General features: G+C 37.0%; 1 protein-coding gene across 3 annotated transcripts in view; it reads right to left on the reverse strand.

The window, feature by feature from the left end:
• The window catches only part of NBN (nibrin), a 58,458-nt gene that overhangs the window by 11,600 nt on the left and 34,043 nt on the right, over positions 1 to 12,815 (reverse strand). For all 3 annotated transcript variants that reach the window (XM_013969289.2, XM_013969290.2, XM_013969291.2), the window contains 4 exons: positions 9,654 to 9,783; positions 8,026 to 8,304; positions 5,502 to 5,946; positions 226 to 294 (listed from right to left, as the gene is read on the reverse strand). In XM_013969289.2, the coding sequence (XP_013824743.2) occupies positions 226 to 294; positions 5,502 to 5,946; positions 8,026 to 8,304; positions 9,654 to 9,783 (923 nt within the window). The remainder of the gene's footprint in view (positions 1 to 225; positions 295 to 5,501; positions 5,947 to 8,025; positions 8,305 to 9,653; positions 9,784 to 12,815) is intronic.

Below are 12,815 nucleotides of genomic sequence, written 5' to 3' on the forward strand. Positions count from 1 at the left end.
ATGGAGTAGAGGGCAGAGAATTACACTCAGGCTTTCTCCACACTCTTTTTGCTATACCATGTTTATAATATGATCTGTCCATTTCCAGAGGAACTATAATTATGAAATAGACCAAAATTATAGAAACAGAATCAGTTTTAATCCTAAGAATGAAGACTCGTAAAAAAATCAATGAAATGACAGTCAATATAAGTCAAATCTTTATAAAATTAAAAAATTCCTCACAGATAGTTCTTTAGTTGACCAGAGCGATTCTTTCTTGAGCTCACACTTCTTCTCAATTTCATTTTCTTGCTAAAGAAATAAAAAATATTGTTCATAAGAGTTACAAGATGGAACCTTTCTGAAAACCTTAGAGATTATCCATGTTCTTGATCTACGGTTTTCAAGTATCTTTCCTAGAGAAACTGTGAGATGAGAATAGAAATATATTTAGAAAAAGACTGGAGGACGAGTTATAAGAGTAAAGAACTGGAAGCAATCTAAGTTCATATAAGTTATATAAACAGTATAATATGAGAAATGATCATAATATAAAGGAATTACAGTGGCTAGAAAATTGCATTAGCATTTGAGTCCAATTTGAAAAATAAGATTTAAAAAAGAAAATGCCAAAATATTAACTGTAGTTATCTATAGAAGATAGGATTATCAACAAATTGTTATATTTTTATTTTTCATATTTCTACATGATTGTGTATTACTTTTATAGTTAAAAATTTTTAAGGAAGTCTATCTAAATTTATTTAGAATTGAATGTTAAATATCCTTAATCCAGGAAGAGTTATTTTAATTGTTCAAGGTATTTATAAAAAAATGGAGACTGCCTTGCATAAAATCATACTATCCTTCATATTCATATATCCAGCTCATGTACTAGATAAAAGTACATTACACAGATAGCTTTCTAATACTTTCAAGAAAAACTATAATCCCTTTGGATACAATAGGGGGGCATATCATTTTACATCAAATTTTCAATGATTCAGTAATAAAAATGCAGAAAAATGTTAATAATAAGTTGGAAAGAAAAAGCAAAATGTACTCTAAACTTGCTTAGAGACTAAAGAAATTAATGTTATTTATCAGTAGTAAGATTAAAAATGTCTATGCCAAGGCTACCACATACCCTTTAATTGAGTATTTTCACATACATCACCCACTTTAAGTTGTTACCACAATCACATTTTAACCCTCTACCTTTTTTTCCCCATTCTGTCTTACTCCCTCAAACTTGCTCATCCCCTTGAGCAAGTTTTTATTTCCTATCTCAGAGAATCACACTATAAAACTATACCCAGAGCCTTGGACTGTAAGCTTGGGAATTTTCCAATTCTTTTTCCTCTATCCTCATTTCTCTTATTCAGTCAATCACCACACCCTAGAGACTCTACCTCCTAAAATTCTATCAAATTTATCCTCTCAGACTGCCTTTCATGTTAGCATGCCCAATGTCTAGAATGAATGAATGACATTCTGAGAAAGCTGACAAATGGGAAAGTGGAAAGAATAGGGTGAACCAAGGATTTCTGTCCCAGTTGTCAAAACCTAGATAAGCCAGCTTGGCAAGTTACATAACTCCTACGTCAGTTTCCAAATCTGTTCAGTGTGTACAGTACTACCTCAGTGTACATTGCTGTAGACAGTATGATGGTATCCAGTAAATAACAGGTATAATTGCCGGGCTCTCAAAGATGCTATAGGCTTCGCTGCTGGCTCAGACAGTAAAGAATCCGCCTGCAATGTGGGAGACCTAGGTTTGATCCCTGGGTTGGGAAGGTCCCCTGGAGGAGGAGGCCATGGCAACCCACTCCAGTATTCTTGCCTGAAGAATCCCCATGGACAGAGGAGCCTTGTGGGCTACAGTCTATGGTGTCACAAAGAGTCAGACACGACTGAGTGATTAAGCATACAAAAAGAGAAGAGGAAACCTTAATTCAAAATAGAAGGGTATAAAACAGGTGAAGAAGAGATTTCTGTAGACAGGGGGTGCTGTTAGGAGGTACGTTAATAAGGATGTGGAGTCATGTTGGCATTTTATGAAGACTGGAGAATTGAAAGCAAAGCCAAGATTGGCACAGCTGTCATTCACATAAGGATAAACCCCTAACAGGGGTATCTAGCCAATAGCTTTCTATTTTAGCTTACAGGAAATCTTACAGACACGTTAAATCCATATTTAATCCCCAAACAGAAAAATGATCGTTCTAATATCAATGTATTTTAGAAAACATCCTTCTGATATACAGCTAAGGAATCCAATGCCACAGAGAAGTATAATTTTGCCTTCTTGAGTTTCCCTGGTGGCTCAGTGGTGAAGAACCTGCCTGCAATGCAGGAGATGTGGCAGGAGCTGCAGGTTCAACTCCTGGGTTGGGAAGAGCCCCTGGAGAAAAAAATGGCAATCCATTCCAGTATTCTCACCTGGATTTCCTTTTTCAAAAGTTTTTAAAAATTATCTTATATTGAAAGCAAAAATACTTTTGTTAACAAGGTTCTTACTAAAAAACTGTAAATATAGTGATTTAACTTTAGTAGAAGCATGTCACAATCAAGTTGCTACTCACTCTCCAAAAGTATGCTACAACATATTTATGTTGTACCATGTTTTTATTCTGGAGAAGGCAATGGCACCCCATTCCAGTACTCTTGCCTGGAATATCCCATGGATGGAGAAGCCTGGAAGGCTGCAGTCCATGGGGTCGCTAAGAGTCGGATACGACTGAGCGACTTCACTTTCACTTTTCACTTTCATGCATTGGAGAAGGAAATGGCAACCCACGCCAGTGTTCTTGCCTGGAGAATCCTAGGGACGGCGGAGCCTGGTGGGCTACCGTCTATGGGGTCGCACAGAGTCAGACACAACTGAAGTGACTTAGCAGATGTTTTTATTCAGAATGTCATGAATTCTTGAAAAAAAAAAAAAAAAAGACAAAGGAAATTATGCTGTAGAATCATAGAGCAAAATAAAGTAATTACGTTCCCTGGTATCATTATACAGCATATAAACCTTGGCATTAAATGAAAGGTCTTTCCAGGTCCAAAAAATACTGTTTAATGGTTCTCATACCACTGGAGGGTGTATGGTGTTCACTTCTTGTCTCTCCCACTCTGGGCCCTAATGCCCAGTTCCTTGGGTGACATGAGCCCTGGGAGAATGTGTGGTCAAAGCAGGTCATAGGAATTAATTAGCAGACAGGATTGACCAAAGTATTCTGTGAGTACAACTACAACTCTGTCAGACAGAGCTGTGGTACTGCCAAGTAGTGGACCCATCTGCAAAAGAATTTAAGAAAAAGGAAAAAAAAGCCCATTAAAGAAGATATGAACTATGCAAAAGGACAAGAAGACTAGAAAAAAAAATCAGGAAAAACTAGAAATAAATATAGGAGGATACGGTCCCACAAGGCAAAGGCATTCCCAAAAGCATGGCCAAAGTAATGTAAATAGGGCCTGACTTTCTAAAGATTGTAGTATTAAGTACTAGCCTGAACACAGATTCTTGTATAGTCTGGAGCTGAAGTGACAATGAAAACTCAAGAGTGAAAGTAGAATAAATATATCTAATAAACATCTTTATAAAGGGATATAAGTTTATTAAATTTAGGACATCATCCCTTGGATTTCATCAAATGCCATATTAAATCAACTTATCTAATTCTCCATTACAATGGAAATTGCTTATATCCTATAAGTGACTTATAGGATATATAAACCTCTTGGTTCAATTAATCTTTTCTGTAATATGACAACTAATCTTAAAACTTTGATAATAAAGGACTTGTCTGTCTCTGAAGTTCTCAGTCTTGCTAACAGATATCTCAGTATCCATTCTCTTTCTCCCTTATTAATATAACTTTTATGTTAATTAAGGGACAGTGTTGTCCTAAGTGATGTACTAAGTTTAAAGCATTTCCCAGACCCTCTTGGAGATTGAGGGTTAGGGCTGGGGTTGGCAAAGACCATTAACTAAATCCTGGCCAACAACCAAAGTCGTCAAGTGGGGCTTCTGAGAAAGCTCCTTAGAATGGACTCAAGCGGAAAGCCCTTTACCCTGTTTCCTTTCCACCTTCTTCTTCCTCCCAGGAAAGCTGACCTGATGGCCAGAGGTGTCATCTCATGGAGCAGAAAGACAGACACCTAGGAAATTAATACCAGCAACTACCAAGCAGCTTTGGTTACCTACCTCTGGGCATCTTCTATAGGGGAAAAAAATAACTCTATTTAAGCCACTGACCTTAGCATTTTTAAAGACAGCAAAGGAATTCTTAACTAACACAATGCAGGAATTTTTTCTGGAAAGAAAACTGGACATGCTGAATCAGGATCTCTGGGCCTTTGGTCTGGGAATCCTTATTTTTAAAAGCTCACCAGGTGATTCTGATGCACTGGTCCAAAGAGGGCATTAAGTATTCACTCATAAGAAGTAATGAACAACGAGGACTTTTTCCTTCATATGAAGATACCAGTATGTAGGCTAAGTGAAGTGAAAGTCACTCAGTCGTGTCCAACTCTTTGTGACCCCATGTACTATACAGTCCACAGAATTCTCCAGGCCAGAATACTGGAGTGGGTGGCCATTCTCTTCTCCAGGGTACAGGCTAAACAGGACATATATTCTGATTCTTCAATAATAGTTATAGATTTATATAGTGCTTGATACACACTAGGTTCTCATCCTCACTCAATTGTGTCTGACTCTGCAACCCCATGAACTGTAGCCCACCAGGCTCCTCTGTCTATGGGACTTTCCAGGCAAGAATACTGGAGTAGGATGCCATTTCTTACTCTAGAGGATGTTCCCAACCCAGGGATCGAATCCGCACCTCCTGCATTTGGCAGGCAGATTCTTTACCACTGCACTACCCAGGAATCTTCATATTCTCAGCAAACGCTTATCACATCGTTGCATCTGTGCTCTCACCTAATGTGGTAACTAATCTACAAATAGTAGGCTACTTAATAATGCATAAAATATGAAATTATCTAAAAAATAATCTTTGTCGTCTTAGAACAAAGTGAGTAAAACAAATTATCAATATTCATGAAAAGAGAATGGAACATTAAAGATAAAAATGAAAATTAAAAATCTCTAATGATGTTACACATGCTCTACCTTAAAAATTTATTTAAGTAGATACTTTGTTTTGCTAACTTTCTTCATCTTTCAGTGCCTGTTTACTCGATTAAAGCACCTCCTATACTTAACATCATGGCCAAATGTCTGATGTAATAAAACAGTACAGCCTGGAAATCTATTAAAACAATCATGAATAACAATTTTACTTGTTGTCATCTATTATAAATAGTCAAAGAATCATTGTATTTTTAACATTTATCAACCAACAAACTCTTATACTTAATACAGGGTATACAAGATTCTATTTTTTTCCCCCAAATAAACAGGAAAACTGCTCATACTGTCAATACAAATATCTCAAGTACTTTTTAACATTCCAAGTTCCTATTTGCAATACTTCTCAATAAATAATGTTACTTACAGATATTTTGTTACTTTCTGGTATTGTTTCATCATTAAAAGTGGCATTTGTTTCTATATCCAATCGTGGCCTTTTTCTAACATTGGTATCTTCCTCTTGTTTTTGAACTTTCACTTCGCTTTCTAACTCTAATTCTGTATCCTTGAATAACTGTTCCAATACTTCCTCTTCTATGGCTAAATCATCAATTTCTTTTCTTTTTTCCGATTTTAGTTTTTCTGTAAAAAGAGACTTATTGGCATAATTTTTCACAGTAAGTTTTAAATTGGTATCTGCATATGAATTATCTGGGTTTTTTTCCACAAGCACATTCTGAGATAGGTGCTCATCCTTAATTTTCCTTATTGAGGATGTAGTTGGTTGTGTTTGTTCTAAAAGAGAACAAGATATTTCCATTCTTGCTGATTTGGATAAAGACATTTCTTGATTTTCTTCATCCCTTTCCCTTGGGTTCAAAAAAGGAGAGAAGAAAACAAAAACAGAAAATGAGCACAGCTAAGTAATTTTTTAGTTTGGCAATATTCACCCCCTTCTTCATTTAATTGACAATATTCCTGGTTTTAATGATTAACTACCTCACCAGAAATAAAAAAAGCAGACATCTGAAAAGAGTACATAATTCATACACACTTGATTGTTTTGATAGGACTGATCAATCCCATAGCTTAAATAACAGAGAGGTGTTTATCTTCTTTTTTAAAAGTTGCAATAGTTGATTAATCAGTGTGATGGAAAAGGTAGAAGAATATAAAATACAAAAGACTTGTCAGGAAAAAAAACAGCTTGCTTTGTAATGTAGGAAACTTGTGAGCAAGGGAAAAATTACCCTGGGACTAAAACCTGTTCAGTTCATGAGAGCCAGATTCAAGTTGAAGTGGCTAAATTCAGAATATAGTGTAAGACTATATGTGTGAATATATGACTAAGTATATTCCATATAATACTGTACATTCACTCAGCAAGTGCTGAATACTTAGCTCATTTAAATGGTACTGAGGCCCATAGAGGACACACAAACTGGGTCTCTGCTCTCAAGTTTACGATATGCATGTTGAACTGGAACAGTTAAGAGTGATACCTTAATGAATCTAAACTAATGTCGGGGTCTGGATAAACAAACCAAGAGGTTTTTGTAATAATTCAAATAATCAGAGTTTGAATTAGAAAGATAGTAACACAAACAGATGGAAAGAGAGATAATTATAAGACAATTAAAATAAGAATCAGCACCACTGTTTTGGGGAGGCAGAGCAGAAAAGGTCAAAGATGTTGACACAGTAAACTGCTAACAAAATTACATATACAGTGCAATGACAGGGATGAAAAAGTTTTACACCTATGATTAGGCAAAAAAGCAGATTTCTGTGGAAAAGTAGGAGTGATATACTAATAAGTCAGGACCAAATATACTGACCATTTATAACCTGAAATGAAACATACATAGTAGGAAGAAAAGAAGTCCTCAATGGGAGCAAAGTCAGAGAGGCAAAAAACAAAACAAAACAAAACTGGGACACTACCACAAAAAAGCAAGAAGAAATCACAAGGAGAACAAAGGATGAAGAGTTGAGCGTTACCAAAAGGCCACTAGAGGTGTGAAGTATGTCAGTGATTACTTTCAAGGATGTCAGGTTGTGATGAAATACTATTAGTTAAGAAATATTTCACATAGAAATAGGAACAATAATGTCCTCTTATAAGTTTAACAGTGAATTTAAAAGATAAACAGCAGTAGCTTCAGGAAGAAATCAAGTCAAGGGAAGGGTTTAAAAACTAAAAATGAGACAGAGTCTTTGAATATAGAAGAAAAGGACCTAGAAGAAGATACTAAAGGTGTTAGAAGTTAAGAATAAATGATGAAGCATGGTCCTGGAGGAAATGAGAGACCTAGCCAATGGAAACAGGTAGGTCAAAAAAACTCAGGTACAGGAAAACTCAGCAAAGGAAACAGCAGAAGGAAAAAAATGAGAGAAAATCTATCTAATGAACTTAGTGACTCTTGAGAATCCCTTGGACTGCAAGGAGATCAACCAGTCAATCGTAAAGGAAATCAATACTGAATATTCATTAGAAGGACTGATGCTGAAGCTGAAGCTCTACTACTCTGGCCACCTGATGCAAAGAGCCAACTCATTAGTAAAGACCATTATGCTGGGAAAGACTGAAGGTAGGAAGAGAAGGGGATGACAGAGGATGAGATGGCTGGATGGCATCGCTGACTCAATGGCCATGAATTTGAGCAAACTCCAGGAGATGGTGAAGGACAGGGAAGTCTGGCGTGCTGCAGTCCATGGGGTTGCAGAGTCGGACGCCACTGAGCAGCTGAACAATAGCAGCAGAAATGACTAGGTGAGAAGGCAATGTGGACCTTTCTGAGAGGGAATAAGCTCAAAGGGCCACAGCTTTCTACACAGAAAGACTACACAGCATACTTACACAGAATATGAACTTAGTACCATTTTACAGTCATAAAACAAGTATTAATATTTTTAGAGGCACAAAGCACTATTATTAAAAATTATACCTTTTTTTGGGAGAGTTAAGTGGCTGAAAATAGTCTTTGATGGAGTTGGTTTGCTGATGCTGAGAAGGCCAACCTCTACTTTTATTTACATGTGGGAATTTAGTCGGTGAAAGCTGATAGTTTGGGATTTTCATCCTAACCAGAGTATTTGACACTATATTACTATTAGAGCTTATTTTGTGGGGTTTCTTCACAGTGGACGTTTCTTGTGAAAGTATTCGACATTTTGGTTCCATTCCAAATATTTTGATTTCTTTTGGTCTTTCACTCATATCCATACTGCAGCAAAAGAAAAGAATGTATGGTAAGCAATCAAATTTACAGCAGTTTTTATCCAGAAACAAAGTCCTTTAAGTAGCACTAATATAATACAGTTTTAGAATATAGTTGTCTTGAGATAACTGTTTATTCAATATATTTTATAATATATTGTTCAAGAAAGCAGCTCCTTTGACATCAAAGCTCCCTGAAGACAGATGTTATCCTTCTCTCCATGCCTTATAGCACATACTGTCAGGCATGCTCTATAAAAAAACTGCTAAACACACATAAAATAATAACCCTGTATCTTATTATAAATTAAACCACCATATTCCTAAGTGTTTCTTGCTTTGTTTAAAATTTTTAAATTACTTGCATGTAGGAAAAAAAATGATAAAAACTAGAAATTCAGAAAAAGAACAAGAAGTAATTCCATTAGTAAATATAACGTGGTATTTCAATCACTTTCAGTGAACTGAAATGGTGACATTTCAACCAAAAGGCAGTCCCTAGAATAGGACTCTAGATTGACAGAAAAATATTTTAAACCCACACATAAACACACACCTCTACAATGTATGGTTAAATATATATTATCTTTGCTATTCTTATGTTTTTTTTGCCATTCTCATTTTACAAAAAACCCAGAGTTGTCATTCAACTGACTTTCAAAAAATTAATAGTTTCTCTTTAAAAAGTTAAACACAGTTTCAATACAAAACATAGGTACAGTGAAAATGTAGTTATGATATAATATAGTGCTACCATAAGTACCTTTCAATATGAATAATTCATTATGGATTTAAAATAGTATCTTAAGTAAAAAAATGCCATAGGATACTTATGAGCTACCCCTGCTTTCCAAAAAAATTTAAAAACAATTTTAAAAAAGCCTCTTTACATAGAGAACCATAAAACACCGTCACAAATAAAACTGTAATTCTTTGTAGTCTTCTATGTATATTTTCAAGGAATTAAAAAAAAAAAAAAAACTATCTATTTTAGGAGTTGACAAACCACAACTTGTAGGACAAACATGGCTGACCACTTGTTTTTGTAAATTCAGGTTTACTGGAGTATAGCCACACTCATTCATTTACATGTGTCTTTGGCTGCTTGAATTCTAAGTGGCAGAGTTAAGTAGCTGTGACAGAGGTCAATAGCCCATAGAGCCAAAAACATTATTTTCCAGTACTTTATAAAGTTTGTTAAACCCTGTCCCCAAATATTATTTTCCCTGGCATCCCACGCTCCAAATACTTCATCTCCCAAGAAACAACTTGATAAGGCATTGACTTTACCTCTTGAATATACTATTACTTTATTGATAGAATAATAACAATAGTTCATTATCAATGAAGCTTTACCATGTATCTGCTTGTTCTGATTCTGTGTCAGCTACATATGCTGTAGCATTCACTGAGGCATCTGGCATTAAATTTTTATTGGCTGGTAAGGCTTGGGAAAGGCTTGGACCTGGAGTTGTGGTCTTCAGTCCTGTAAATCACAGAAGTGAAAAAAAGAATCACAGCTGCTAGACACAAGAAGGACCTTTGGTCACAGAAAGTTGCTAGGAGTGCGCCACACTGAGGGAATGAACTATAGCACCCACTTTTCTCCAAATACTCAGCCTGTAAGCAGCAGCCTACTGGCATCTGTGATGAGCTTATCTGAACCAAATCATGTTAAAATTACATCAAATCTTTCCTGTTAAGTGATTATCAACTTAAACTCAACTTAAATTCTAATTCAAATTATGCTTTAGTCAGGAGACCAAAACATTAAAATTTCTCCCCCCATGAAAAGTATATCTACTATATCTACACAAATCAAAATCAAGGTGAATTTAATTTTCAGAAGGAATATACTACTTGAAGAGATAACAGTTTTAGACAGACATTTTTCGGCTACTCCAGAAAACCATAATGATCACTTCATCATTTTATATACCAGGAGAAATTTAACTCAAGTGCCACTCTTCCAGAATACTTTTCTTAAACCTCCCAAACTGAATTACATGCCCTTTATTTTGGCTCCCCTGCCAGCCTTTACATCACTCTATCAACTGTTAACAGACTCTTTTTAACTTTTTAAAGCTAGCTGTGTGACCTGTATTACTCAAACTCTCTGTGCCTTAGTTTCCTCATTTACAAAATGAGGATAACTACAATATTTTCCTCACATGTTTTAAGGGCAAAATGAATTGACAGATGGATAGCACTTAGATAAATCTTGGAACATACTAAGGACTCTGCAAATGCTGCTGCTGCTAAGTTGCTTCAGTCCTGTCTGACTCTGTGTGACCCCACAGATGGCAGCCCACCAGGCTCCTCCGTCCCTGGGATTCTCCAGGCAAGAGCACTGGAGTGGGTTGCCATTTCCTTCTCCACACAAGTGCCTGCTGTTATCATTATCATCATGTTATACCATACTTGTTACTTGCTCTCACTAGACTTGGAACCTCCTTGAGAATAGGAACTGAGTCTTGCTCATTTCTACATCTCCAGTCTCTGAGCAATGTTTGGTATATAATGGATATTAACAAGTTAATGGAATTTAAAAAAAACGGAAAAAAATTTTAAGTCGACACTTACTAAGTATCAAAACTAAATTATCACTGTTAGATCCTCCTGACATAGGATGTATTTAATAAATGTTTAAAGCTCAACATTCAGAAAACAAAGATCATGGCATCTGGTCCCATCACTTCTTGGCAAATAGATGGGGAAACAGTGGAAACAGTGTCAGGCTTTCTTTTTTTGGGCTCCAAAATCACTGCAGATGGTGAAATTAAAAGACGCTTACTCCTTGGAAGAAAAGTTATGACCAACCTAGACAGCATATTCAAAAGCAGAGACATTATTTTGCCAACTAAGGTCCGTCTAGTCAAGGCTATGGTTTTTCCTGTGGTCATGTATGGATGTGAGAGTTGGACTGTGAAGAAGGCTAAGCGCCAAAGAATTGATGCTTTTTCACTGTGGTGTTGGAGAAGACTCTTGAGAGTCCCTTGGACTGCAAGCAGATCCAACCAGTCCATTCTGAAGGAGATCAACCCTGGGATTTCTTTGGAAGGAATGATGCTAAAGCTGAAACTCCAGTACTCTGGCCACCTCATGCGAAGAGCTGACTCATTGGAAAAGACCCTGATGCTGGGAGGGATTGGGGGCAGGAGGAGAAGGGGACGACAGAGGATGAGATGGCTGGATGGCATCACCGACTCAATGGACGTGAGTCTGAATGAACTCCGGGAGTTGGTGATGGACAGGGAGGCCTGGTGTGCTGCGATTCATGGGGTCGCAAAGAGTCGGACACGACTGAGCGACTGAACTGAACTGAACTAATTCCAAATTCAGGTATTTAACTTACTTCTATCACTCACATTATATGAACACCTTAAAAGCTCACTGGCATTCCTTTTATATACATACCCTAAAATTCATTTTAGCTTGAACAGTTTACAAAAAACAGTAATTAAAACTGGGTATATAATCACTGCAAGAAACACTTGGTGGTGGTGGCTCAGTTGCTCAACTGTGTCGCTATCTTGCAACCCCGTGGACTGTAGCCTGCCAGGCTCCTCTGTCCACGGGATCCTCCAGGAAAGGATACTGGAGTGGGTTGCCATTTCCTTCTCCAGGGGATCTTACCAACCCAGGAATCGAACCTGGGTCTCCAGCATTGCAGGCAGACTCTATACCAACTGAGCCATGAGGCAAGCCCAAAAGAAACACATAAATTGAACCTAATGAACCAGAGTAACTGTTCGTCAACAGTAAGATTAAGGACAAAGCTCTTCTTGCTAAAATACCATAATGAGAGGGATTTGCTCTACCCTGTTCACCTCTTTATTCCAAGTTTTCAGAATAATTAAAGGCATATAACAACTGTTCAAAAAATACCTGTTGAAAGATAAATGCATGAATACGAAAGGAAAAGAGGAAACAAAGGATGAAAAAAAAGGAGGAAATGCATTCACTCTGTTCCCCCAAAAGTGTATCCTAAAATTGTTTGTAAGTCAGATGGCTATGATTTGGAACCCACACAGACCTACCTATGAATATGTGCAAGATATTATAACACAGATTTTACCAATTTCTTATGACCATGTTTCCATATGAACTAACACAATAGAAAAGGTACTGGTCTAGTAGTCAGAAAACCTAAATTTTAGAACTGTCTTGGCCATTTTGGAGCTTTTCCCAGGAGGCTCAGCAATAAAGAATCTGCTTGCCAATGCAGGAATCACAAGTTTGAACCCTGGGTTGGGAAAATCCCCTGGAAGAGGAAAGGCAACCCACAGCAGTATTCTTGCCTGGAAAATCCATGGACAGAGCAGTCTGGCAGGCTACAATTCATGGGGTTGCAAAGAGTCAGACATGACTTAGCAACTGAGCACACACACTCTTGGCCATTTCATTTATAGGACCTTAACTCCAGTATTCTTGCCTAGAGAATCCCAGGGATGGGGGAGCCTGGTGGGTTGCCGTCTATGGAGTCGCATAGAGTCGGACATGACTGAAGCGACTTAG

Source organism: Capra hircus, chromosome 14, assembly GCF_001704415.2.
Source record: "Capra hircus breed San Clemente chromosome 14, ASM170441v1, whole genome shotgun sequence".
Lineage (NCBI taxonomy): Eukaryota > Metazoa > Chordata > Mammalia > Artiodactyla > Bovidae > Capra > Capra hircus.